We start from the raw sequence: 25,237 nt of genomic DNA on the forward strand, positions 1-25,237 counted from the left end.
CTCATAGTCTACAAATTTATTGAGAGCTCCTTCTTAACCTGTCTCCCTAACCACTAGGCCACTTACCTAGCCTAGCTACCCAAGATGCCTGTTTGTGTTCCAGGAAATGGATCTCAAGTAAATACCTGATGTGGAAAAGGGTTGATGTACTTTGCTAAGAAGAAATTCTTATTTAATCTCAGTGATGTTGACTAGGAAAACAATTCTGACAATCTCACCTGCAGCAAAAAGATCTTCTTGTGTCAAAGACTGAGTCGAACATGAGAAATGCGGCATAGGACAGCTTTGTAAGAAGGAAGGAAGTGTATTAATGTCTTCTGGCTCATTCTGATAAGGCATGGCAACCTAAAGGTAGCAGGGCATGACCAGATTTGATCGTCAGAGCTTTAGTGGCATGCTTGAGGAAGCTTTTACCCCTTGTGCAGGGGAATGTATCGATATATAGTACATAGCTGTATTGTTTGGCATGGCCTCATGGGTGCGTGGCATCGGGCCAGTGTCAAACCACAACAACAGCCTACCTTCAAGAATGAATATTGGAATCACAACAAAAACAAACATAGGTAATACAGGTAGTATAGCCTGTTCTACAAATAAATATCTATGATACATAAGTATCACATATTATATATATATATATAATACAGAGCTTATACAATATCTATATTGTGTCTATACTATACAGTTTATATAATATAGTATTTATATCCTCCAGGAGAAGTAAATTTTTACTTGGTTCTGACCACCAGAACCAAGGAACTACTAAAAAATACACTAAAATAAAAGAGAAAACTTGCTAAAAAGCATTCAAAATGTTAGAATAGTGCTAAAAACTACAAGACAGCTATTTAGATAGATAGAAGGCTATGTAAGGAGACCACTTTGAGACACAGCAGATCATCTTTGTATATTCATGTATCTCTGAAGGGCCTGAGATATGGCAGAAGGAAATCACCAGGACTAGATAGAATAAAAAGGGCAGTAGCTACAAACAAGGCACAATATACCCATACTCCTTTAACCTACCAAAATAGGGAACAATTGTGATCAAGTGAGTAAATCATAAAGGATCACTAAATTTGGCATGTTAAGTGTGAAAGAACAGTAAGGCAGGCCAAAAAAGAATTTGACTATTAATTGCAAAAAAGGATGCCAAAAAGAATATTTTGTCTAAAGGCCAAGAGGAGGAAAAGAATATGTAGAGTTAATAGGATATTTTCCTTAAGTCTTCTATGCACATATAGACTTGAAGATGATAAGCATTTTCACAATTTTTTGAAAATACTTCCAATAAAAATCCATAAAACTGCTGACCATGCCTCTGAATGTTGCAAATAATGAAAACTACAATAATGCAGAAAGATTTCTGTGATATATTGGAAAAGTATAATTTTTGTAAAGAGAAGTCAAGGCTCAGAGAACTACTGAAGACTTCCCAAGGAGCCAGAAAACATGAAAATGAGGGCATACAGCTGATTTTCAAGTTATTTGGATTTCTGAAAACATTCCACAAGGCTCCTCATGAAAAAAGTTTTAAATAAAATAATCTACCATAGAGAGAAAAGTTATTTTATGGCTGAAAATTGTCAAAGGGTGTTAGAATGGCCTATCATTCCTTGCAGCACCAGGACCCTTCCTGTCCTGCCCTGCTGTTGGAGGCCACGCCGGTGCCGGGGATGCAGGGTCCCTGCCAGGCAGTGACGTGGCTGCTGCTGCCTTCCTGCTCGTGGTGCACAGTCTTCAGCAGCACCTACACGCAGCACTCACCCTCAGCTCCAGCACAGAGCACAGGCAGACACGTCCTCTCCTCCTCCTGGGCTGGCAGAGACAAAAGGTCACTAGTGCAGGCACGCACAAGACTCCCTGGGTGCCCAAGCACATTCACCCACTACTCCTGGCCAGATCCCCGCCTCCTTACCTGCCTCAGGAGAGCCTATTTCCAGGCTGGTTCAGCTCGATGCTTGCTGCAAACATATTGCACTCACAGATCCCACAGGAACTCCACGCTCACAGGTTGCCATGGATGGCAGAATGGATCCCTGCCTGTCTGACGGCCTGATGTCTCCTACTCATTGGCAAGTCCAGCTTGGAGTTTGCCAGGAAATGAGAAATGCACACCCACTATGGAGAAGATAATCCAGCACCACACACGCAAGGTGTGACATGTGGTCACGCTCCAGCTACTGGTGCTGAACCCGTCACTCACCTCACCCACAGCAGCCCCTCGCAGCAGGAGAATTTCAGGACACGCACTCACTGTGCCCACCTCAGCATCTGGCAGCTAACACCTCCAACCACTCCAGCAGCAGATAACGAGACCTCCACAACACCAGCAGCACCAGTGGGCACTTTACATTCCCAAATGTAACCTTGGTACCAAATCCACTCATAGAGGACCCTTTATCCTTACATCACATATACACATGGGAGAGTGAGATTGGGCTCAGTCAGACAAGTGTACCTACTGCCCTTTTTAACATTGACTGGTCTATTTAATGGTCCATTCTTTATTTTCTCCTCTGTTCCTCCAGATGCAGTTCCCCTGCACATTCCTTCATTAGTTTGAATTGCTCCACAGATCCATTTCCACATTATGGACCCTCACATTTGCATCTTATCAGGTGCAAAGTCCCAGTTTGTCTGCAGTTTATTGAGAGACAGTTTGTTCCTTGTCTTTATCACTGTTGTCTTTGACTGTCAAGTGTGTGTCTCCACATTTTGTTTATGGCTTTCCACCTTTTCTTGTTATCTCATTTGACAAGACCTTTGATCAGATAATCGTACTGAAATAAACATTCCTCATCAGTTAGTAAGACTGATTTGTGTGTCATCCCTGACTCCCTTATCATTTGTCAGTCAGGTCTTTCATGTTCTTATTTATGGCTTCCTCCATTTCTGCACTGAAAAGGTTCATGACCAGATATCCTTAAAGAAGCACACATTTTCCTTCCACATAACCTTATGAAAATGTTTTTTTAATTGGTGGGGTCACCCATAGATTCTCAAAGGCTTGTATGTTGGGACTCTTGTTCCAGATACTCATCAAAGATTTTAAAAAGGAGAGGAATACTGAAGAAGGAAAATTTGATGCCAATAGTTATGGGGCTGAAAGAATTTCAGAGAAGCTCAGGGCAAATAAAATGTAAAATGGCATGGAAAAGGCGTGAAGAGAAATAAGTACATACAAAGATGAGCTTTGAGTTGACCATTATATCCCGCATCCTGTTATCATAGATAATACATGAAAATTTTCACTTTGGTGTTCAGAGGAATTTTAAAAAAGGGTAACAGAAAATCACACAAAAAGACCATGGAAGTTATACTCTTATCTTTTTGCAAGAACATGAGCGACTTTATGATTCTGATTCTTTGACACAAAGCTAAGACATTGCAGGAAGTACTCAAAGATGATTATTCAGCTTGGAAAAGAAATTGCTATTTGGATATAAACACTTCTTTTTAATCAAATCTTAGACCCAAAGAGGATGACTGCCTCAAAGATGTTATGTTTCAATGTGCCTGACTGAATTCAACTAGTAGGGACTACAAAGGAAATTATCAGATGTCCGATTAAAAAGAAGCAACCTGGAGTGGTTCTTCATACTGCAGAAACTAAGCTGTGGTTCCCAACACATTCAAAAAGCAATCAGTCAAGTTAATGGAAGAGACATTTATGAAGCATTATTAAACAAAAAGGCATCACCTCCAGCTCAGGAAACTTATAAATTGAAAAAATTTTGGAGGGCAGAAAAAATTTAGAAAAAAAATTTTATAAAATCACTACGTTATTGGTAAATGACCTGGAACCATTTCCTGACCATTCTTTGTTGCACTACCATAAACTGGAGACTATGTCAAATGGATGTTTGGTCTGACCTAGTACAAGTCTTGTTACTTCCATGGAAAAATGAGCTTCAGCTATTCATGTTGTAAAGAGCCTCATTGTTTGTCACATGAAGGTCAGATGAAAATCTCAATTGCCACCTTCTTGTGCTCGTATTCTCAATCCCAGCATTCTTCTTCCAGAATCTCCAACCCAAGATGTCTCCCCTTCTTTCGTTTTGCACTGCACATGCCTCAATAGGGCTATACCTCAGCTAGTGTTTCTAAATTCTACCTTATACAATTCAACAACAAGCAACAGCTATCATCATTATTGAATTGTCTTTATTATGCAGGAGTAAATTCTGTCAGCTGTTATAGAAACTGAACTCTTGTGATTTAAGGCATATTTTGCTTAGTGTTTTGTCATTTGCTGCACTTACTAAAAATAAGTATACGTGTCTTACTATAAAATTAGTGTCAACACTGTATCAACACACATGGTTTGGTTCTTGTATAGTATTAAATAATAGCATTGGTATAGTCTTGCAGAGCCACAAATGGAGTTTTACAATATAAATCTTTATTAAAATCCCACCTACCATAGTGTCACGGTGGTGCTTACGTGGTACCTCACTTTTAGTCAGCTTGGGCTGGCAGAGTTGTAACTTCACTGTTCTGGGGTCTAACCTACAAGCAAGTGTTAAATTCATTTGCGAGAGGTATGTTCACTACAACTGGACTTTTACTAATATATGATTCTACAAGGAGAAATGTACCAAACAATGTATCTTAAAGATTTTTAGGCTACTAAAGTGCCAGCTACAGCATGTTTGGTGCAAAAATCTCCTACTTACTTCCTTTACATATGGCCAGGCCTACCTCTCTTTCTTAATGATCAACTTGTTTTCATATTTCATGCAAGGAAAAGCCGTGCTTGTCTAACTAAGCACTTGTTTCTTAACACAGCTAGTCCTGAAAAAGTCTCACCGTACTTTAAAAAAAAATTAGGACAGGTGATTTTTACATTAAGGCATGGTTCAAAAATTATCTTCTCAGGTTTCTACTGACTTTCTTTTTCTTCGGAAAGTCAATAGAGAGCAAAATTATTACAGGATGCCACAGATTGTTTTTTAATTTTTCTCAAGCTCTGTACATCTGTCCCTTCTCTTTCCTTATGGTTCATGTTTGATAGTCACATAAGTGTAACCCAGTGTGGTTTGATGACATTAAGGAAAAATATTTGGTGTGTTTACAAATAGTAGTTAAATAAAAAACTTTCAAGACTTAGAGCTGCTATGACTTTGTGATTAAATGAGATTGAAAATTTGACATTAAGTACTGTTTGTGATACCCAGAAATTAAACAATCTAAAATATACCTCAAAATATTTCAATTCAAGTATTACATTGTCTTGATTTTAGATCATTCAGAGTTTTCCACAGAGATGCTTTCCTTTTTTTTTTTATTTTTCCCCAATAAATTTATTGTTTTAAAAACCATGAAAACTCTAGGAAAAAAACCCTAACCACCCACCCTGAGCTCCTCAACTAAATCCCAAGACAACTCATGACAAACTAAAAAAATCACAAGAGCTTGCAACAGAAATTTAGAAAAAAAAATGTTTGATTTAAGATGTTTTAAGTTACTATTGTATCAGGGATCAAAGAAAAGCAAAACAGGTCATAACTATGAAGAAGTTGCCATGCTTGTTGCATTGCACTACATCAAAAATTATTCTACTTTAAAGATCATGAATTCAGAACCTACACACAAAATTTTACGTTTGTTTTGTGTAGTAACTTCAGTAACTCTTAATATATAAATCACTGCAAAAAATTTCATTTGCTTTTCATTTCTAAAACAAAAGTTCATTAACAAATGGTAAAATCCTGTTTGTTGTTAACGATTTAAAAACCTCCAAACCAGTAACACACCTAAAATTAGTAATTACTAACATTTAATTATTACTAATTAGTAATAATTGCTAATTAATAAAAAATAACACTTCAGCCTAGAATACAGTTGCTAACTTTAAGGGATCAGCATCCTGGTTCTGGCCAGGACCAGGTTAATTTTTGCAGTGGCCAGGAGGCACATGGCCAGGACCCAGAGGTTATTCTTTGCCACTTCACCATTGTTGGGGCGGGAGGAAGGGGCTGCTTCTGGTTGTAGTAGTTAGGATTAATGAGCATTTTGCATATGAATCACTCTGTCTCTTTTGCATACTTTTATTATTATTGTTACAGTTACTGGTATTTTTCTTATCCCATTGCTATTTCCAGTAAATTGGTCGTAACTCATGACCATATGTGTCTCCAGTTCTGCTCTCCAGCCTGCCATAGGGGGAGTGAGAGTGATTTGAAGAGTCACAGAGGGAGCTCTAAATCAGGGAGTACCATTCCTAAACTACAACATTACAAAGCAACCCTATATCTAACATTACATGATACAATGTATACTTTTATATGTTTAGTGGAGGAGCATGGAAAAATATGTAATTTGCAGAAATGGAATTCAGAGATCAGGTTATTAACAGGTTATTAACTGCACAAACTCAGATTATGAATAAGCAGTGTCAAATCTTGTGCACATAATCCATTTAGTTTGCTCCTGTAAGAATGTGTCTCCCCCCATGTTTTGTCATTGGATTTATTGCCCTGAATACCCTTCCAAGAAACAGATGCTATATTCTTCTCTTCAGCCTGCCACAGGAGGAGGGGAAGAAGGAAGGAGCAAGCATAGTTTGAAGACTCTCAGCATCAGCAATATATTGGGGAACACCATTCCTAAACCATGACAATGAGCAGTAGTTTGTAGTGTAATAATATTACTGTGCTTACTGTAAATGCTGTGTTTACATTTACTTACTGAAATGCTAAATTATGCATTTCAGCAATAAGCATCATGCATTCTGCTGGTTAATATATAAGAGAGTATTCTAGGTTAATAGAGAAACATACTGGGCAGTATCTAATTCTTACTGCAGTAAAAGTTATCAGAGGAATATTAATTAAGAAATACGACACAGTATTAAGCGTTTGAAAAATGAAAGGCAGATGCTGTATTTCCTGCTTCAGAGAGACAGGCAAAAAAATCTAACTACACCTTGTGGAAATTTTTATCTATTCGCACTCCTTATGTAAATAAGTTGAACCTCAAAGTTCTACTAGTTCAGGCTTTGACAACAACCTTGCCATCCTTCATACCCCTCTAATCCCAAGTACTTAGCAGAAATGGACCATCTGGGTTTTGAATTTTCTCCTCCAGATTGGCCTTGGGAAAACTATGTTGACAACATATTGCCAAAAGAATTCTCATTTGTTTACCCAAGGAGATGTGAAGAGAGGTAGCAAAAAAAAACCAATTTGAAGGAGAGAAGGAAGGTAAGCAAAGGTATAGCTTTATCAGTGAAAGCTGCATACTGAGCAGCTGATTTTAGAACCTTAACCTTATCGTTTAGTGGAAATGTCCTGGAATACCTTTGTGTTGGCTCTGTGCACTCTTTCCTTCCTTTTTGTGGAACAATTTCTTTTCTTTAACATCTACAACCCTGCAGGAGATCACAGATGGTTAGCAGCTTTTTACTACAGAAGCTTGCTTCCAGGAAGTACAGACATCTGTCTTCAGAAGCAAGTAGCAAATTTCACATGCAAAGATGCTTCTAGCGTAAGGCAAACCAGGACAACATCAAATGTTATTGTGTATTCCTGACTCAATTTCTTCAATTTGACAGTTTCAGACAACAACCTTCTCAGTCTCTGTCTACATGAGCGGTTCAGATTAGGTGAGGAGTGTAGTTTTGAATGAAGTTTCCAAATTGTCCCTACTTACGGTGTCTAACTTGATTTACAGAGAGATCTCAAAGCACATGGACTGATTTTTGGAAGAAATTTACTCAAACACATGGTCTAGGAGTGCACCCAAAATGTTCCAACCCCTTACTAGGGAACACTCAGTCAAGCTGGAATTAAAAACACTCCAAAATGTTCTTGAGGTCTTGAATAAAACATTTCACTGCATAAACCAAATAGCTGTGTTTTGCATTACTTCCTGACGTCAACATTCCCTCAGTGTACTGATGTATTCAATCTCCCTGCTTTAGGGATGTCCTCAACCCCATTCAAAGCTGTCTCTCCACCTCAAAAAAGACCTTATTCACTACTTAAGGGGTATGGATCCTAAAGCATCTCAAAAATCTCTAAATCTCAAAAGCATCTAGAAATAATGTTTCATTTCTGATCACTGTAGGATTTGAAGCACTTCCTGCAGCTAGCAACTATGTTTATTATATAGCATTCCTACAGGTGTTTAATCATGATCAGTCAGGTGAAGTTGCTTGTTACATATGACAGGATGCATTACATACAACATCAGCTTTTTATACATACTCTGAACCCATCTTTAGATTTTGATGTGTGCCATCTTAGAATATGCACAGTATAATCCATGCCAGAAATCAAAAATTAAAAGTTTAAAGCTTTCAAATGATATTAGCATATTTCCTTATATACGATCACAACACGGTGTTGCGATGAGAAATAAACCAAAGAATACAAAGATATTGTGTACACACAAACTACACAAATAGTTAAATAATATATAGGTGGAAAATGGACTGCTCAGTAATGAAATTCCCTCACTATATTCAGAACCATGATCTGTGGAACCCTACATAAAATGGAACACAAAAATGCGACTTTGAGTGCTGGTATTTTAAAGCCCCACTGCAGCTTTACATTCCAAAGGTATGGTGTACTTGAAACAGGAACATACAGAATCTTCAAAAATACTTAAACAACACAGTTTTAAGCTATGCTTATGTCTTTTACTCTATTGCCCTGAAAGTACAGGGGAAAAAAAATCTCCTGATTTAGAGTGAAAAAGCAGCAGCCTATACACTGAATCAAAGCTGTCCACTTGCCTTCCTTAGGTAATCACCTGAAATCACAACAGTATGAAGTCTATAAAACATTACAATCATCTCTTTTCAGACAACTGATAAATATGTCTGTAAATAACTTTTATATGGCTAGTTTTCTATCAAACTGTTTCTTTTTGTATTAACCACAAAATCAATACTGCCAACTGTCAGAAACAAAACAAGCAACTAAGAGCCAAATATAAAAAGGCAATAATGACACAAAAATATTTGTTGCATACTATTTTGTATTATTATGCAAAATAAAATGTTATTAAAAATCTAGCTTCCAGAAAAATATTTATTTTGTTAATTTTGTTGAAATTTCACACCAAATAAGGAATTCACAGAGAAATCAATGGCTGCCATTTTTCTTGGTATACTTGTTTTAATAAACCCCTAAACAACACTGCTGTGAAACAGTACTATTCAAGAGCATATATTTTATTCGCCACAGATAATTTCCAAAAGCATTGCTTTTCCTTTAAAATACAACTGGAATAAAGAGCAGTTAGAAGCACATTTTAGGTAACTATCAATACAGACGATACTTAAAACTCCCGTGCGCCAGGCCCAGTCACTCTCCAGTTCCTGGCACACTTCCGAAACATGAGTTTATGATTCCCTGAAGCACAAATTACAGTAAAATGCTTACACGGGCTTTTCTGCTAACAGGTGAATGATGCAGGTGACTGGAACCAGCCTAGGACACCCAGCAAACAGGCGGCGAAGCAGCACACACCGGGGCACGGACACTGCCCGCGTTCGGGCCGGCGGGCCGGGGCGGGCCGGTCGCGGGGCACGGCGCTCCTCCCACGAGCGAGAGCAGCAATAGGAACTCGCCGGAGGCTCTCCTCGCAGGAGCCGAGCAAGGCGAGGGGGGGCGGTCGAGCCTAGGGCTGCCTCGGCCCAACGGGCGGGCCCGCGTGGCACCGCCCCGGCCCCCGAGCACCGCCCCGCCGGAGCTGCTGCGGCTGCCGGGCTCTCCCGCCGAGATGGCTGCGCTGAGGGCGACGCGGGTGAGCGGCCAGGGCGGGTGAACGCTCGGGGGACACAAGACCCAGGGAGAGGCACGGGACGGGACGGACCGCGGCGCTGCCGGTGCTAGCGGCCAGGGGAGCCCGGGCGGCGGGGAAGGGCGGCGGGATCGCAGAGGGCGAAGGGCGGAAGAGGCAGGGCCAGCCTGCGTTCCGCCCGCCGGGACTGTCCGGACGGCTGCGGGCGTAGGGGCTGCCCCGGTGGGGAGAGCTGGCAGTGGGCTGGAATCCACCCGCTGTGCTGCTTTTCCTGCCTCGCAGTATTACCCGAGTTTACGGCCGTAATCCTCACGGTTCGAATGGGTATTGCCATTTGATGTTCTTCACTGGCGATACTGCACAGCCCTGGGGATCCTCATGGGGCAAAGGCCGCGTCGTGCCAAGTGTGTCTGGCACCTCTCCATTTAACGGTGGAGACGGCTTCAAAACACCGGGATTAGAGTTCAGGGTATTTTATCCAATGCATTTCCTTTAGCGTACGTAGCTGTACTACGTATGTTATTTCTAAAAAATATGTGTGAAATATAATAGTTGGTTTTCTAAAGTACAAACTTTCTACTGTATTGAACCACCAATAACCTCACAGCTTCAAACTAGAAAATTAAAACCATTCAGAATTCATTTAGCATTGCACATGCCTTTTTCTAGATTCCCCATTTTCAGAGGCATTCATGAGTCTGAATTACTTGAAAGGCCCTTCACAGCCTCCTAGTAGCAGTGTTGGTTTGCCCTAAATTGATGCAGCTTGGCTGCTGGTCCTGAGTGTTGCTGTGAGAGTGAGGGAAGAAGTCTCCATCTGAAGTTGGTATATTGTGGCTCAAAATAATGCTTTAGGCAAAGGAAGCCCATAGGGAGGAAATTACTATTTCAAGTTCAGCCTCCTGACATGTTACCCCCGCAACAAACTCTTGATAATTCTTTTCCTTTTTGCCCTGAGATACATGAGGCAGAATCAAGGTTAGCGACCCTTAGCTTATAGTTGTCCCACTGTTTTCTGTGACGTGCATCTTTTCAAACAGGTTCTATAGCTCTTTTGGTAATAAAGAGATTGCATCACTTTTGTGAGTAGCTTTGTCGTACCCTTTTCCTGGTAGCACATTCTTCCAGTGTTAGTCTTGCTACACTGATGATTGCATTTGTAATTGCGACAGAATTTATACAGTAGTGCAAGGAAATGCAGTAGGAGTTGTATCTGAACATCACTAGCAGTAGTTTGTCACTGAATCCAACTGTTCCTCAGAGTTAAGCAGTGAGAAAGTTGACAAGCAGACAGATCCAAATTTTTACATGTAGCAAACCCTCATCCTTTGTCATCTCATCAGTCATGCAGCTTCCAGGTATGAGTCCCATCTGTCCATATTTCTTGGTGGGGGTATTGTTGAGTTTTTCCAGAGTAATCTTAAGTGTTATCTTGCATACTATATTGCAATAGACATAATTTCACTGGTTTAAATTTTACAGCTTCTTTCGTATAGGGTATCACTTTCAGCATTAGTTTGAATCCACTTTTCCAAGTGTAAACAAAACCTTTTGGTGGCAAAGCTATGCATTAGTCTATCAAGAGCTGCTCCTTAAAAAAAGAAAAGAAAAAAATTTCAATCATCTGGCTTTTTTTCAATCTCATCTTGTCTTTTTTCCAGATAAAATAAGGCATAAATAATTCTGAAGAATCAAGGTCTATCTAGATTTTTGTGGTATTGTTTTGGCTTTTAATATGAGAGGTAGCAGTAACAGAAAACTTAGCAAGATACTCTTTTGCAATGTCTATTGTTTCTAAAAACTTGAAATTAATAATATATTACCTACAGCAAAATGCAATCCTGAATTATTAATAAATTGACAGTACCAGCACAGTATGCAAATATGTCATAGCCTCTCCCTCTTCCCTGCCTGGAAGTGTTCCTTCTGCATTTCTTCACCTTTGAACTTTATAGATGTTTCCAGTATCCTCTGGAAATACTTTTTTCACTGTGTTGATACCTATTATTGGCAGTATTCATCATGCTTCTTGAGCTGTGTTATAACCATCTATTATATAGCATTATTATTAAGAGCACAGTTTATCTACTATAACTTTTTTGAAAGTACTTGTTGCCTCCCCAGCTGTGTAACTTTCTGCAATGTCCTTGTCTTCTACAGTTCCCAGTAAAATTTCTGTGATTTTTTTTGCATTACTATCAATAATTTTTTTTTTTTATGCTAGGAAGTAAGTGACTGCTCTGATCACAATTAAAAAAAAAAGTCTACATTTTCACAGAAGAAAATCAAGAAGAAGCCTTTCCTTAGTGTTCAGGCAAATTTGGTTTTGCAATATTGATTTGGGCCCTCCTAAAAATTATCCAATTTCATATTTTTCACTAATTTTCAAACATTTCAGAGATTCATAGCTCTTGAAGAGAGTAAACCATCCTCTTAAATTCAGACATGTTTTTGCACAGTATTAAGACATTATGAAAATGTAGCCACTATATTTGGGGCTCTAAACTTGAAAAAGCAGAGAAAGTATTTACAATGAAAAAGAATTAATTTATGGTAAGTATTAGGAGAAAAAATAAACTTCAGATAGCCGTCTCTCCTGTTGGAGGACAATAATAATCACCAAGTGTCAGTGGCAGCAGCTTATTAAAAGAAAGCAGAGATTAGTGTAGGATATTATCAAAATATTCTGATATATTGGCTAATAGGTAGGTTGTTTTTAAAATCTTGCCAAATCTGAATGTAGGTAAGCATTGAGTAATAGGATATTCACTAGAGGGCCAGAAAATGAAGTTTGATGAGTGTGTGTATAAATAAAAGAAATATATATTGTTGTGCCTCTGTGAACATAGATTTTAATTATAGTTAATAATTTTTAAATACTCAATTGCACAATACTTAAAAGTGTCCCGTTAAAGCCTGACATTCTTGGTAGAGGTGTCAGTTCATGTAAGTGCTGCTTGCTACAGGAGGAAAACACAATGTAGCCAGTAATTGTTTTATCACAGTAGTAATTGTATTTTACTTGATGTGACACAGTTTCTAGAGAGGGAATCTAAAGTTGGGCTGCAGATAGGTTAGTAGGTTTAGGAGGCTTGAGCTGTAAAGATCTTACACCTCATGTTTTTTTCCTCTCTAGCAAATGCTTCAAACCATCACAGGGCATGGATGGAGGTCCTATTCTAGTAAACCTGCTCAAAACTTACATGTAGGCAAACCTGGAGCTGGCTTTAGCTTTGGTAAGTAGTACCGTTTTTGAAAGAAATGTAACAATAACGGGCAAATTGCAGAGTTAAAAAGAAATCATATCCTGTATTGTAGTTCACCGTGATTTTAAGATGAAGGTCTTTGTTCTAAATATATTTCTAGTAAAAAAATAGTTTGAAAAGCAAAGTAACTTTATTCTTAACTGAGGCAAGGCAGATATGTTTGTAGTGTTCTTAAGGTTCTCTTCTTTTTTTAACTCATGTCTATGATAAGTTTTTTTTATTGCCTGAGTGTTTTAGCTTTGAATACTTACCTCATATTGCTCTTTTCAATGTTACACTACCTAAATGTAGTCATAGTTGAACTTGGTTATCAAGAAATGCAAAAAAAGAAATTCATCTTGGCATATTATATATAACATATATATGCAAGCAAATTTAGGGGATCAGAGCTAGATGTTTGAAATTGAGTCAGGATCTTTGGGCAACCTCTGTATTTTTATGCTTTTAATTAGCACAGCATTCTTCTTATTTCTTTTGGTAATACATTTTATGTTACACAGTCATCTCTGCTTCGTTTTCAGTATTTTGTGGATAATTTCATCAGACAAGTAAGTGTGTGTAGGGGTTGATCAGAGAACAACAGAAGTTTTCTCCCAGGAGGAGAAGGAATCTGAACATTTTTGCTTCCTGGAGAGCCCCAAATAGTGGTGGCTTGGGTTATCCTGGAAGGATGCTCTTGTTTTCTTTTTTATCATAGTCTTGACAATTGGCAAAATAAAAGACAGCAGAGGATTTATGATCTTTTTCTCTTTTTTAAAATAGAACTTACTGATGAACAGAAAGAGTTTCAAGCTACTGCTCGTAAATTTGCTGTGGAGGAAATTATTCCTGTTGCCGCACAATATGACAAAACTGGAGAGGTAAATTCTACCATAGTGTAAGGGAAAATTTGGGGAAAAACAGACTTTTATCTTAACCTGCATAAAATTTAAAGTTTTGGTTGTTATGAATCAGAAGATGATTTTACCATGTCTGTTTCAGTATCCTGTTCCACTTATAAAGCGAGCTTGGGAGCTTGGTCTTATGAATTCACACATACCAGAAAGCTGTGGTAAGTAAACATTCTTTTTAATCTGTAAAATGAAACAATGAAAAGACATTAGATGAGATTCCTATGTGTAATTATGGATTCTGTACTGTCGCATTAATAGTTGCATACTTGAATAATCTAAATTTAATCAGTAGGCAAGTTGACACGTACAAGTGTGGTACTAGGTATGGGTGTAATCAGGAGACAAATTAGGCAGATTATGGTTTAGTAATTTATGACCAGATTTTTCTACCGTGATTACAGCTGCTTAGTGTTCCCCTGGTGCAGTGTCAGCTGATTAGGCAGAGAAATTAGAAGGTCACGTTTTGTTCTAGTCTCTGACACAGGCTGGAGCAATTTAAGAGTTTATTCCAGAAGGACAGTTTTTTAGTTTAGATTAAGTGCAGTACAGCAGAGTCCTGACTCATAAGCTGTATGAGTGATACAGACAAACATGATATGCTAGAGAAGGGTTTTAGTGAAAGGAACTCATGCCTCATAAAATCATTGAAGTTCTCTGAAGTAGCTAATAAATGTGTGAGCAGGTGATAGAGAATGCCTGAACTTCCAAAATAAGTTTTAAAGGTCATCAGGTTTCATACTGGCAAAATTAGCAGCACAGCCTTGCTAGGTCTTGTGCTATTTGGGATGTCTATAAATAAACGGAGAAGGGCATAAATGCCATAAATGCAAAGGTGATAGAGTTTGCTGATAATACTTAGTTATTCGGCACAGAAAAGATGATCTGGTTCAGACAGCTGAAAGACAGAAAAGGTCACAGAAGAGAATGAGAGTTAAAATGGCAATGTGATTCCAAAAAGAAAAAGTGATGCACATGTGAAGGGAAAGAATCAATCTGAACTTCACAGAGGAAAGGTATGCTGTGCATTAGATACTGCCTCTCAGAAAAGACATCTTTGGATCCTGTGAACATGAGCATAATGCTCAGAAGTGGTCAAAACTGTAAAATCTAAGGTCAAGAGGGACTCTTAAGGGAATGAATTAAAAAGAAGAAGGCATAATTATGCTGCCTCCTGAATGCAAATTGCACTTGCTTCTTTAACTCATTATATAGTCAGATCCTTCCTTCTCGAGAGAGTATTAGGGAAATGGAGAAGGTTCCTAAAAGGATGACAATGAATATAGAAGTTTTATCTTCTGTTACTAAAATGTTAGTGTCATGGGAGAATGTGAAAAGGGATTGGTGGTTCACTGTCCCTTTCAATATAACTAGAAGGCATCAAATTATGTCAGCAGATGCTAGATTCAAAACAAGTAAAAGGAGATGGTTCTGCATGCAGCGTGGAGTTAATTTGCAACTTATTGCCCCTGTAGGATATAGGTGCTAAAATTTGACATAGATTCAAAAAGACACTGGTTAAATGCATATAACAGATGTCTGTCAGGGGTTGGCATAAGAAAGATACCAAAGAGAATTATTTCTTTGACCGAGGAAGTCACCTGAAAGTTCAGGAAAATATTTTTGAGGTAGTTGTTATTGTACTTGTATGTAGTGTTGGCCAGTTTCCTGTAGTGTTGGCTTCTGTCAGAAACAGATTACTGCATTGGCTGTCTACTAATATGGACACTTTTTTGTTCCCAAATGCTTTTGGCTCAGGGGCCCTTTCTCTGCTTCCTAGGAACTCTTAATTCTTGAATGTACAGTAGTAAAAAAATGTGAGTGGTACATTCTTGCCATTTTGTGCAAGTTGTCCCACGTTAATCAAACAATAACTCTGGACACATGACACATAATTTTCAAATAGCCTGTTACTCTTCTGATGAAGATTTATTTAAAAAGCTTGTGTGAGAATGCCTAACCAAACCCAGTACACAATCAAACGTATATGGAATAGTACACTCCCATAAGTACGTTGTGTAAATCATTAATATGAATACATTATAATTTAAATCCCCTTGAGTAACTTAAATACTTCAACCATAGGTGGCCTTGGCCTTGGCAGTTTTGAAGCGTGCCTTATTACAGAAGAGTTAGCTTACGGATGTACAGGGGTTCAAACCGCCATCGAAGCAAATTCCCTAGGGGTAAGTTCTGTCTTTTCTTACATCTCTTAAACTATAATCTCTACCCTTGAAAGAGCCAGATTAACAGTCTAAATATTTTTTTTTCAGCAAATGCCAGTTATCATTGCAGGAAATGAGCATCAGCAGAAAAAATACTTAGGAAGAATGACAGAAGAACCAATGATGTGTGTAAGTATAACTGCTATACTGCAGAATGTTTCTAAACCACTTTAATTGTATTACTCCTTTTTTTTTTTTAATTCCTTTTTTTGTGATTTTTTTTTCCTGAACACTTATATGTACTCACAACTTAGCCCTGTTTGATTTATATGTAAACAGTGACATTTACTGAAAGGTAGCGAATACCTAATGAGATACATCCAGTAAGTAAACAGAAGATATTAAATTATCCTCATCCTAAGTCACTTACCAAAAATAATAGGGTTTTTTTTCCCTTTCAAGAAGGGTTGTAGATGTTTAAGAAAAATACAGGATTTATGTAAGGAGACCCTCAACTTGGATGGGAATGACACTCGATTTGTGATCTCAAATATTACATAAATAGTACTTGTTACGTAGAAAGAAGTAAAGATTTGTCTGCAATGTATATCAATTTACAACTAAGCCTCCTAAACTGAACGACTCAGTGCTCCTATTTTCAGACTTTAAAGATCCTCAGCTTTCACATCAGAATTTTTGAATCCTGGAAGTAGTAACTTAAGGATTACAGAATGTTTCTGTTTGTTTAAAAGCCAATTTTATGTATTATTATGGATTTATAAAGAAAATTAACCTTTACTTGGCCAGCTGTTGGAAGGGGGGAGGGGGCCAAGTGTAGGGTTGTTTTGGGGTTTTATTGGGGAGTTTTGTTTATTTGGTGTTTGGATATTACCATGCAGTTCACTTAAACCTTCAGCAGTTAGTTTGATGCACATAATCTGTGTGAATTTGTAGCTGACTAAAGATAGAACTTTTATTCCACAAGAATTTGCATCTTAATTTCTTTTAGGCTTACTGTGTAACAGAGCCTGGAGCAGGCTCTGATGTGGCTGGTATAAAAACAAAGGCTGAGAAGAAAGGAGATGAATATGTTATTAACGGTCAGAAGATGTGGATCACAAATGGGGGGAAAGCAAACTGGTATGTTAACTGGTGTCATAGTTCTATGCTGTGTCTTTACCCCACCCTTCCAACCTCAGTTAAATTCTTTAAAGACCAATCCTTTAAAAACCAGACACAAATCTGAATGTTCTCTGTGTTTCAGAAGACTACATTTTAATCTCTGCCCAGTTTATGAGGATCGCTATCAGGATAGCATATAAAATGCAGTCTTGAGTGCTATGCAAAGCCTAAAAAGAAAAATGAGTGATGACACTATGACTCCACACTCAATAATAGCCTCTTGAACCTTTCAGCTATCAAAATTAAATGTGATTCTACTAGAAACACCTCTGACTCCTAGTGAAGCTAGAAATGCTGTTATATTGTAGTGTTACTTTTTATTTTCTGAAAAGAAAACATTTTCCATCTGTCAAAGATTGCAGATATGTCTTGTGTTGTCTGGAGTGTGCTTTTACAATGTAAACCTCTTATATCATGTCTTACATCATGTTGATTCACAACACAGAAATTTCCCTGAATTCAAGTGGAAGAAACTTTATACATTTTCCCAGAAATTGAATTTTCTTGTTATTTTCTTGTTGCAGGCAGACCACCCACCAAAGACAATCTGTCCGATTTCTTTTGACCTTACTAAATACCACAGAAGTGATTTACAGCTGTTTAATTTTTAAGAGAGATACTTATCTACAACTTATACTTAGAAAAATAAAATCAAGATCTTTGAACTCAGATTATAACTTTTACATCCAAGAAATTATGTTCTAAGCATTAATTTTTATCTACATGCAATGAATAGGTTTCTTTTGTACTATATGGGAAGCTGTTAATATCATAAAGACTTACAATACATGGAAAAGGTAGGGAATATTTGCATGTTGATCTGAGCAACTTTATGAAATATTGAATCTTTAAAACTTCTACTCTCTTGCTCCCTCTTATTTTATTTTCAGGATGGGCAAGAAAGAAAGGCTGTTAACTCACAGACAAAATTTATTATATGGTAGAAATGCACATAAAGATGTTTAAAGTGCTAGATAAATATATCTTGTTAATTGTGAAGATAAACTGCATCCATCTACTTTGTTTTACACTAGGTATTTTTTGCTAGCACGTACAAATCCAGATCCAAAAACTCCTGCAAGCAAAGCCTTTACTGGATTCATTGTGGAAGCAGATAGCCCAGGGATACAAATTGGAAGAAAGGTGAAGACTGTATTTCTTGTTTGACAAGTCAGGAACTGTTGTTCAGTTCTAAACCAACAATAAAACAAATGTACCACTAAAGAAAAGATACTGTTACACAACTGAACAGTCTCATATGCTTATGTGCTTATGTGTGCTTATATATGCTTATCTTTTAATTTTCAAAACATAGAGGAACTATGCATGAAACATAATTTTAAAGCGATTAATTCAAAAAAGGAATTATTCAGAATGGTCTAAAGTAAGATGACTACTTTGGACGTCTGCAAAGAGTCTTTGAAAACGACTATATTGGCAGGTGCCAATAAATGAGAAGTAGTATGCCTTGAAAAACTAAGAAGCAAGCTGGACAATTTTGACCGCAAATACATATCTAGTGAGTTTTAATTTTAGCTAGTACTGGTCAAAGAAGACACCTTAGAGATACTGATGCTACTTCTCTCTTTACAAAAATTACTATTTTTAATAGTAGGTAAAACTGAATGTGGAACATTAGTCAAGAAATCTGAAAACTTGAAAAACTCATTTATTTATTCACTTGTAGTATACCTGTACTTCCTGCATATTAGATTCTTTCCTTTTTCCACTTGCATCTAAAAGATAGTTGAACTAGAAGAACACAAGAAGACTGCTTACAGTGACAGAACTAATTTCATATTAAGGAGAAAGTAAGCTGTCCAACTTAGACAAGTTAAGGGCATGCTGGTCTGCAAATACAAAACTAGTATGTGTCTGGCACGTGGTAATTTTTAGATTGGGTGTTTTGGGGAAGAAAAACTATGCTTTGAGTGAACAAAAAAATGAAAACATAATGTACTTTTGAATAATCCAAATTAGTAGCACATCTGTAAATTTCCCACTTCAGGAAATGAATATGGGTCAACGCTGCTCAGATACAAGAGGCATTGTCTTTGAAGATGTGAGAGTCCCAAAAGAAAATGTATTGATAGCTGAAGGAGCTGGCTTTAAAATCGCAATGGGAGCTTTTGATAAGACCAGACCACCCGTAAGTATCAGGAAAAAAATAGGTTATAAAATATAGCAGGAATTTCTGATTTTTTATTCTGGCCTGTATTAAATTTAGGTAGCAGCTGGTGCTGTTGGATTGGCAAAAAGAGCCCTTGATGAAGCTACTAGATACGCTTTGGAGAGAAAAACCTTTGGGAAACCAATTGTTGAAGTAAGTGTGGGGGCAGACAATGCATAAAAGCTTATGTTTTCACACTAGATGTACTACTACTGATTTTTCAAGGTTATTCCTTAATATTTATATATTTATATATTTATAATTCCTTCGTTTTTATATTATACCTCAGCCATTTTGTGGTTTCCAAGTATATAGGTTGCACTATAAGTAAACTTAGCTATGTGGTAACTTCAAGTGTTTTTGGTAATTTATCAATGATAGGAAAAGCAGAAAGAAAACTCTGCCCCAAAGCTCAGAACTTACATACCAACTGGGCATACTTAAGTTCTTCAGCACTAATAAAGAGGGATCTTCAGGAAAGAAGAAAACATCTGAGGTGTGTGGAACAAGATATATTGTATTAGAGTACATTAGAATACCAATAGAATACATTGCCCATCATGCTGCTTACCAGATCTGAAAAAATATGAATAAACAACAAGAGAAATACCGACAAATAGGAAAGAACAACTTCAACTATTGTTTCATCAGTATTTAATCCCTATGACGAGAGCGTGATGCATGTTCTGTATAACTTCTCTTGTACAACTTACTGAGTTTTTTCAAAAAGATCACTGCATTAAGAAGATTTTATCTTTCCTTCATGTCATAGAATTTTAAGCAGGCAATATTAACCTAGTTTATTTCATCACAGCACCAAGCAGTGTCTTTCTTGCTTGCTGAAATGGCAATGAAAGTTGAACTCGCTAGGATGGCTTACCAGAGAGCTGCATGGGAAGTTGATGCCGGTCGCAGGAATACCTACTATGCTTCCATTGCAAAGGCATTTGCTGGTGACATTGCAAACCAAGTAGCTGCAGATGCAGTACAGATTTTTGGAGGAAATGGATTTAATACTGAATATCCTGTAGAAAAGCTAATGAGAGATGCTAAAATCTACCAGGTAAGTAAAAGAGAAAGTGGTAATGCATAGATTTTATACAGAATAAAGTAATGGCTACTTACTTCAAATCATGATGTGCACATATTAAAAAAAAATCATTTGAGAATTAGAGCAGTAATCCTTCCATTTAAAGAAACAATCATTCAAATCAGGAAATTACTTCATACTAAAGTCATTGCGCTTGATAAAAACTGAAACCGCTTAAGAGAAATAAATTATATTTTGTGGGTTTTGGGTTTTTTTCCTCTCTAATGTGGTAACTCATTGCAATTCTTGCATTGTCAATTTTGAAGTCTTTGAATTCTTAGGGAAAAAATCATGATCAAAATACCAGTGCTTGCTCTGGGATTCTGTAAGTAGAAGTGGTTTACATATCATACTGTTCTTGAAAATCTCTAGAGATGCAAAACTTTTGACCATCTGTCTGTACCCTGGACTGATGTCTTTTTATAGTTCAGCTGTCTTCTTAGCCTGAACACTAAAGCAGTTTCTTACCCCAACGACTTATGAGGGAAAAGATGTTTTTTGTTTGGTTAGGGTTTTTGTTTTACTTTTCCATTAAACTTTCCGTTTGAAACTTTGGTATTAAAAGCTGTGTAGAATGCTGGGGTTGATGTATGAACAGTATTGGGTATCATGGTTGTGTAGTTTAAACCCAGCTGGCAACTAAGTTGCCACACAAGGAAGCTGCACACTCCCTTCTCCTTCCTCCCTGCTCCTGAGGGATGGTGGACAGAATTTGAAAAAAAAAAAAGTAAATCTCATGCATTGAGAATAATTGAAATAAATTTAATAATAATAAGTTTAATAATTGAAATAAAGTAACTTATAATAATAAAAGAGAGAGGCAGATAGGAATAGAACCCAGGAAGAACAAGTGATGCACAATAAAGTTGTTCACCACCTGGTGACCAATGCCCACCTCGTCCATCCACGGCAATCAGCGCCCTCCTGGTCAACTCCCCCTAAGTTCATGTACTGGCTGTGACTCTCTATGGCATGAAATGCCCCTTTGGCCATTCCAGGTCAGCACTCCTGGCCATGCTCCCTTCCAGCTTTTTGTGCACCTCCTCACTGGCAGATCACAGGAAACTGAAAGTCCTGGATTTCCAGTAAGCACTACAGAGCAAGAACTGAAACATGAACATGTTACCAACACTATTCTCACAAAACACAGCACTGGACCAGCTACTAGAAAAACTATTAACCCTATCCTAGCTGGAAATATGACATGTAAAATGATTACCTTGCATGTGTTGTATCAATAGAAGTGTGACAAACTAGAGTGATTATCCACTTTTTTAACAAGACCCTTTTGTACTCATATTTAGCCCATAGTTCACTGTAATCACCCAGGTTTTTTACTGCAGTGTTACTGTCAAGAAATTATTCCATGTCATGTTGTAACTAGTATATTGGCATATACTATGCTGCAGTTTTTAATTCAGCAAGAATATTTTAATTTCATTCAGCAAAACCAGTAATCTTCATTGACATCTAACACTGACACTAATTGTGACTAGATAAAACATAGCAAAGTAGATGATTTCAAGAAATGCACATAGACCATGACCTCTAATGATTGTTAGCTATAACAGCTGTCAGTCCAAGATTCTAGGCAGTTAATATTTGTCTTACAGCTGACTTCAAAATGCAAACTAATATTGCCACTAGCCAAGAATTTATTTTTCTCAGTTTAAGGAAAGACAACTGCTATGTTGGTATCCAAAGGTCCCTATAACTAACTTCACTTCTGTGAGTGAGGAAATGAATGACTAATTGAAATCTGTGATTGGGATTTTTTTCCTGTCAAATTGCATGCTTTTTTAGAGAATGATGGTGCAAGGGTTGATTGAGACTGATTTGACAAAATTCCATTATTACGTAGTTTTTTCATTACAGTGATCTAAATGCATGGCTAAGTAGGTTTGTTTTTTTAATTAATCAGATTTAGTATTAAATTTTTAATGACTTGTCAGTTCCATTTCATCCCCAAAAGAATTCAGGAAGGGGTTTTGTCTTGCAATCATTTTGTCCATGTCTCTTGATTATATCTTACACTTCACTGTGCTTTGCTGTGTTTACTGCTCAATTCCAGATGGTATATACTTTTGGCCATACATTGCATGCAGAAAAACTTGATTTTTCAAATTGTCTTTCGTATGTTTGATCGTTTTTGGTATTACACAATCCTTTTATTGTGTTTACTGATAACATTTTTACATGTCCTTACTGTGCCCTAGTTTTGTCCGGCTAGAAATCTTGGCTACTTTGGTAAAACCTCTTAGGTTTGGAAACTCTTAAATTTGGAAAACTTCCTTTCTTTAATTGTCAGAGAGTCTTGAAACTGTTTCCATCAGCTTACAAGCCAAAACCTTTCCTGTAATTACTTAATGAGATTGTGAGTTGTGATATCTTTGATTGATTCCCATGGCTGTGCCCATCAGCAAGTGCAAATGTAGTGCAGTAGGAGCAGTTTGGTAGACTGCAGGAGCAGCTGCTGAGACTCTGACAGCCACACTCTGAGCAGTTTGAGCAGGCCGGGTTCATAGCAAGCCTGTTTCGTCCCTTGGAATGTGTGTCCCTGACAGGCATCCAGCTGTTAGGGTCCAGCTGTAGGCTTGTACCATTAGGGCTTTTCTAGGGATTGCTGAATGTTTAGTATAGAGAGAAAGCAGACTTCTATTTCAGTTGGTTTTAGAAGGCGCCTAGTACTCACAAAACACAGTCTGCTCTGTGGACTGGATCAACACAGGGTAAGCAGCAGCAGAGAATTCACCCTGGGAATCAACAGCTTGTTCTGAACCAGAACATTTATGTGAACACAGGTGATAGGATTCTTATTTTTAAAATGCTCTTTAAGTTTCCTGGAAAGATTATTCCTAGAAGTGAATTTGCATGATTTCCAGCATTTTGCTAAACCAAATTTTGGCAGAACTGGGAGCTGAAACATTAAAATCTCTAGACTATGTTGCCTCAGTCCTTGCATTACATTGCAGTATGCCTGTGGAGCATATGTCCTCCTTTGGCTTTAGAACTTTATAGTTACTTTTTTGTCTATTTTTGACTTTGCTGCCAGCAAACAAACAGAAGAGAGGGATGATGCAGGCTGTTTCTAGAAGAAAATGCAAGAATAAAGAAAACCACAAACAAAACTGTGTGGGAGAGAGTACTAGTTGACAAGAAGCAATAGAAATAAATAGATCAAAGACAACAGACCTTGAAAGGCTAGTTAAAGAAAACACTTAAGGACAAATCATCTCTTCCCTTCTACCCATGATTTCAGATCCTACTTCGAAAAATCTCAATAATGTATTTTCTTCCTTAAATAAGAGGAATGTTGTCACCTATTTTCATAAGAGCCTTACTGGCTTTAGATAGGTGCACCTGAGAGAACAAGACTTTCTCAGTATCTTGTATGATTTACATTTAATTTAGTCCACTGTGATTACTCCGGTACACTGGAATTTCCTCTGTTTTCTTCTGTCTTCCTGCACATCCTAATCCACACTGGATTAGTGCCATGGAGGTTTACAAATGTATACCCGTTAAAACCTTTTTAAAAATCACCCACTAACATTATTGCAATTCTTCTTTTCAGATTTATGAGGGAACTGCTCAGATTCAAAGGATGATCATAGCTCGTGAACATGTTGGCAAATATAAGGCTTAAAGAAATGTATAAAGTGTGTCTGGTGCTGCTGTAGTGTTCTGTGCTCTTATGGAAGAAGATTTTAGTGTGTTTCTCAATAGAATTAAAAAGAGATAAAATTCCTTCATAATATTTTTATTCTGTTCATTATTAAGCACTGATTCTGTTCTCAGTATAAAATAAGATAATCAGAGTGTAATTTTTGACAGTCGATGCTGCATTTCAATAAAATATTTTTAAGAGAAGTGTGGTTGTTTTGTATTAATTTTGCTTGTCATATCACTTTCACTGGACAACTAACCCAAAATACTATTTCTGAAGTACAATAATAGCTGTATTTCAGTTTCTCTATGCTCTTGCCCCAAGCAGCTGAACAGCCATTCCAGTTGAGCAGCAGGAAAGCCTGCATTGCTACTGTCTGTGTGTGTCTGTGCTGGGGATTTATATACTAGTCAGATTCTGGCCTTTACACTCTGAAGCATGTACATATTAAATGAGGATGAATTACTTCAAATGAGAATGTGTAGCTTTCCCTTAACAATTACTTACAATATGTTTTTTATTTAAAATCCAGTATATTTAAACACAAAATCAGAGAGTATGCAGAGTTGGGAGGGACCCACAAAGACCATCAAATCCAACTCCTGGACCTGCACAAAAATCCCACTCTGTGCCCAAGAGCATGGTCCAAATGCTGCTTGAGTTCTCACAGCCTTGGAGCTGTGACCACTGCCCTGGTGAGCCTGACCATTCTCTGGGGGAAAAACCTTCCCGTAATGCCAAACCTAAACCTCCTGACTCAGCTCCAACCATTCCTTCAGGTTCTGTTACTGAGCACCAGAGAGATGAGATCAGTGTCTGTCCCTCTTCCCCTCACAAGGAAGTTGTAGACTGTGACTGGGCTCCCCTCCAACTCTTCTTCAGGTTGAACAGACCAAATGACCTCTGCTGCTCCTCATACAGCTTCCCCACAAGGCCCCTCACCATCTCCACTGCCCTCCTTAGGATGCTGTCTAATAGCTTCATGTCTTGTATATATAAACCTATTATTCCTTTCCATCAATGCATATACTTAACTATGCTTGCAGCA

At 37.7% G+C, this 25,237-nt stretch overlaps 1 protein-coding gene across 1 annotated transcript; it reads left to right on the plus strand.

Moving 5' to 3' along the window:
* The first annotated feature begins 9,475 nt into the window (after positions 1–9,475).
* Positions 9,476–24,392, plus strand: ACADM (acyl-CoA dehydrogenase medium chain). Its single transcript, XM_063166366.1, has 12 exons — positions 9,476–9,762; positions 12,896–12,995; positions 13,788–13,885; positions 14,007–14,076; positions 16,001–16,101; positions 16,189–16,269; positions 17,090–17,220; positions 18,297–18,405; positions 19,271–19,411; positions 19,490–19,585; positions 20,247–20,495; positions 24,097–24,392. Exons 1-12 carry the CDS (start codon positions 9,739–9,741, stop codon positions 24,166–24,168), a joined length of 1,272 nt encoding a protein of 423 aa, XP_063022436.1. The 5' UTR covers positions 9,476–9,738; the 3' UTR covers positions 24,169–24,392.
* Positions 24,393–25,237: the final 845 nt, after the last annotated feature.

The sequence above is a fragment of the Melospiza melodia genome, chromosome 11, assembly GCF_035770615.1.
Source record: "Melospiza melodia melodia isolate bMelMel2 chromosome 11, bMelMel2.pri, whole genome shotgun sequence".
Lineage (NCBI taxonomy): Eukaryota > Metazoa > Chordata > Aves > Passeriformes > Passerellidae > Melospiza > Melospiza melodia.

Coding starts and splice junctions, on each gene's coding strand:
- ACADM (XM_063166366.1), top strand. CDS start 9,739: ATGGCTGCGCTGAGGGCGACGCGG. Junction 16,270..17,089: donor CAGAAGAACCAATGATGTGT/GTAAGTATAACT, acceptor AATTTCTTTTAG/GCTTACTGTGTAACAGAGCC. Junction 18,406..19,270: donor GGATACAAATTGGAAGAAAG/GTGAAGACTGTA, acceptor TTCCCACTTCAG/GAAATGAATATGGGTCAACG.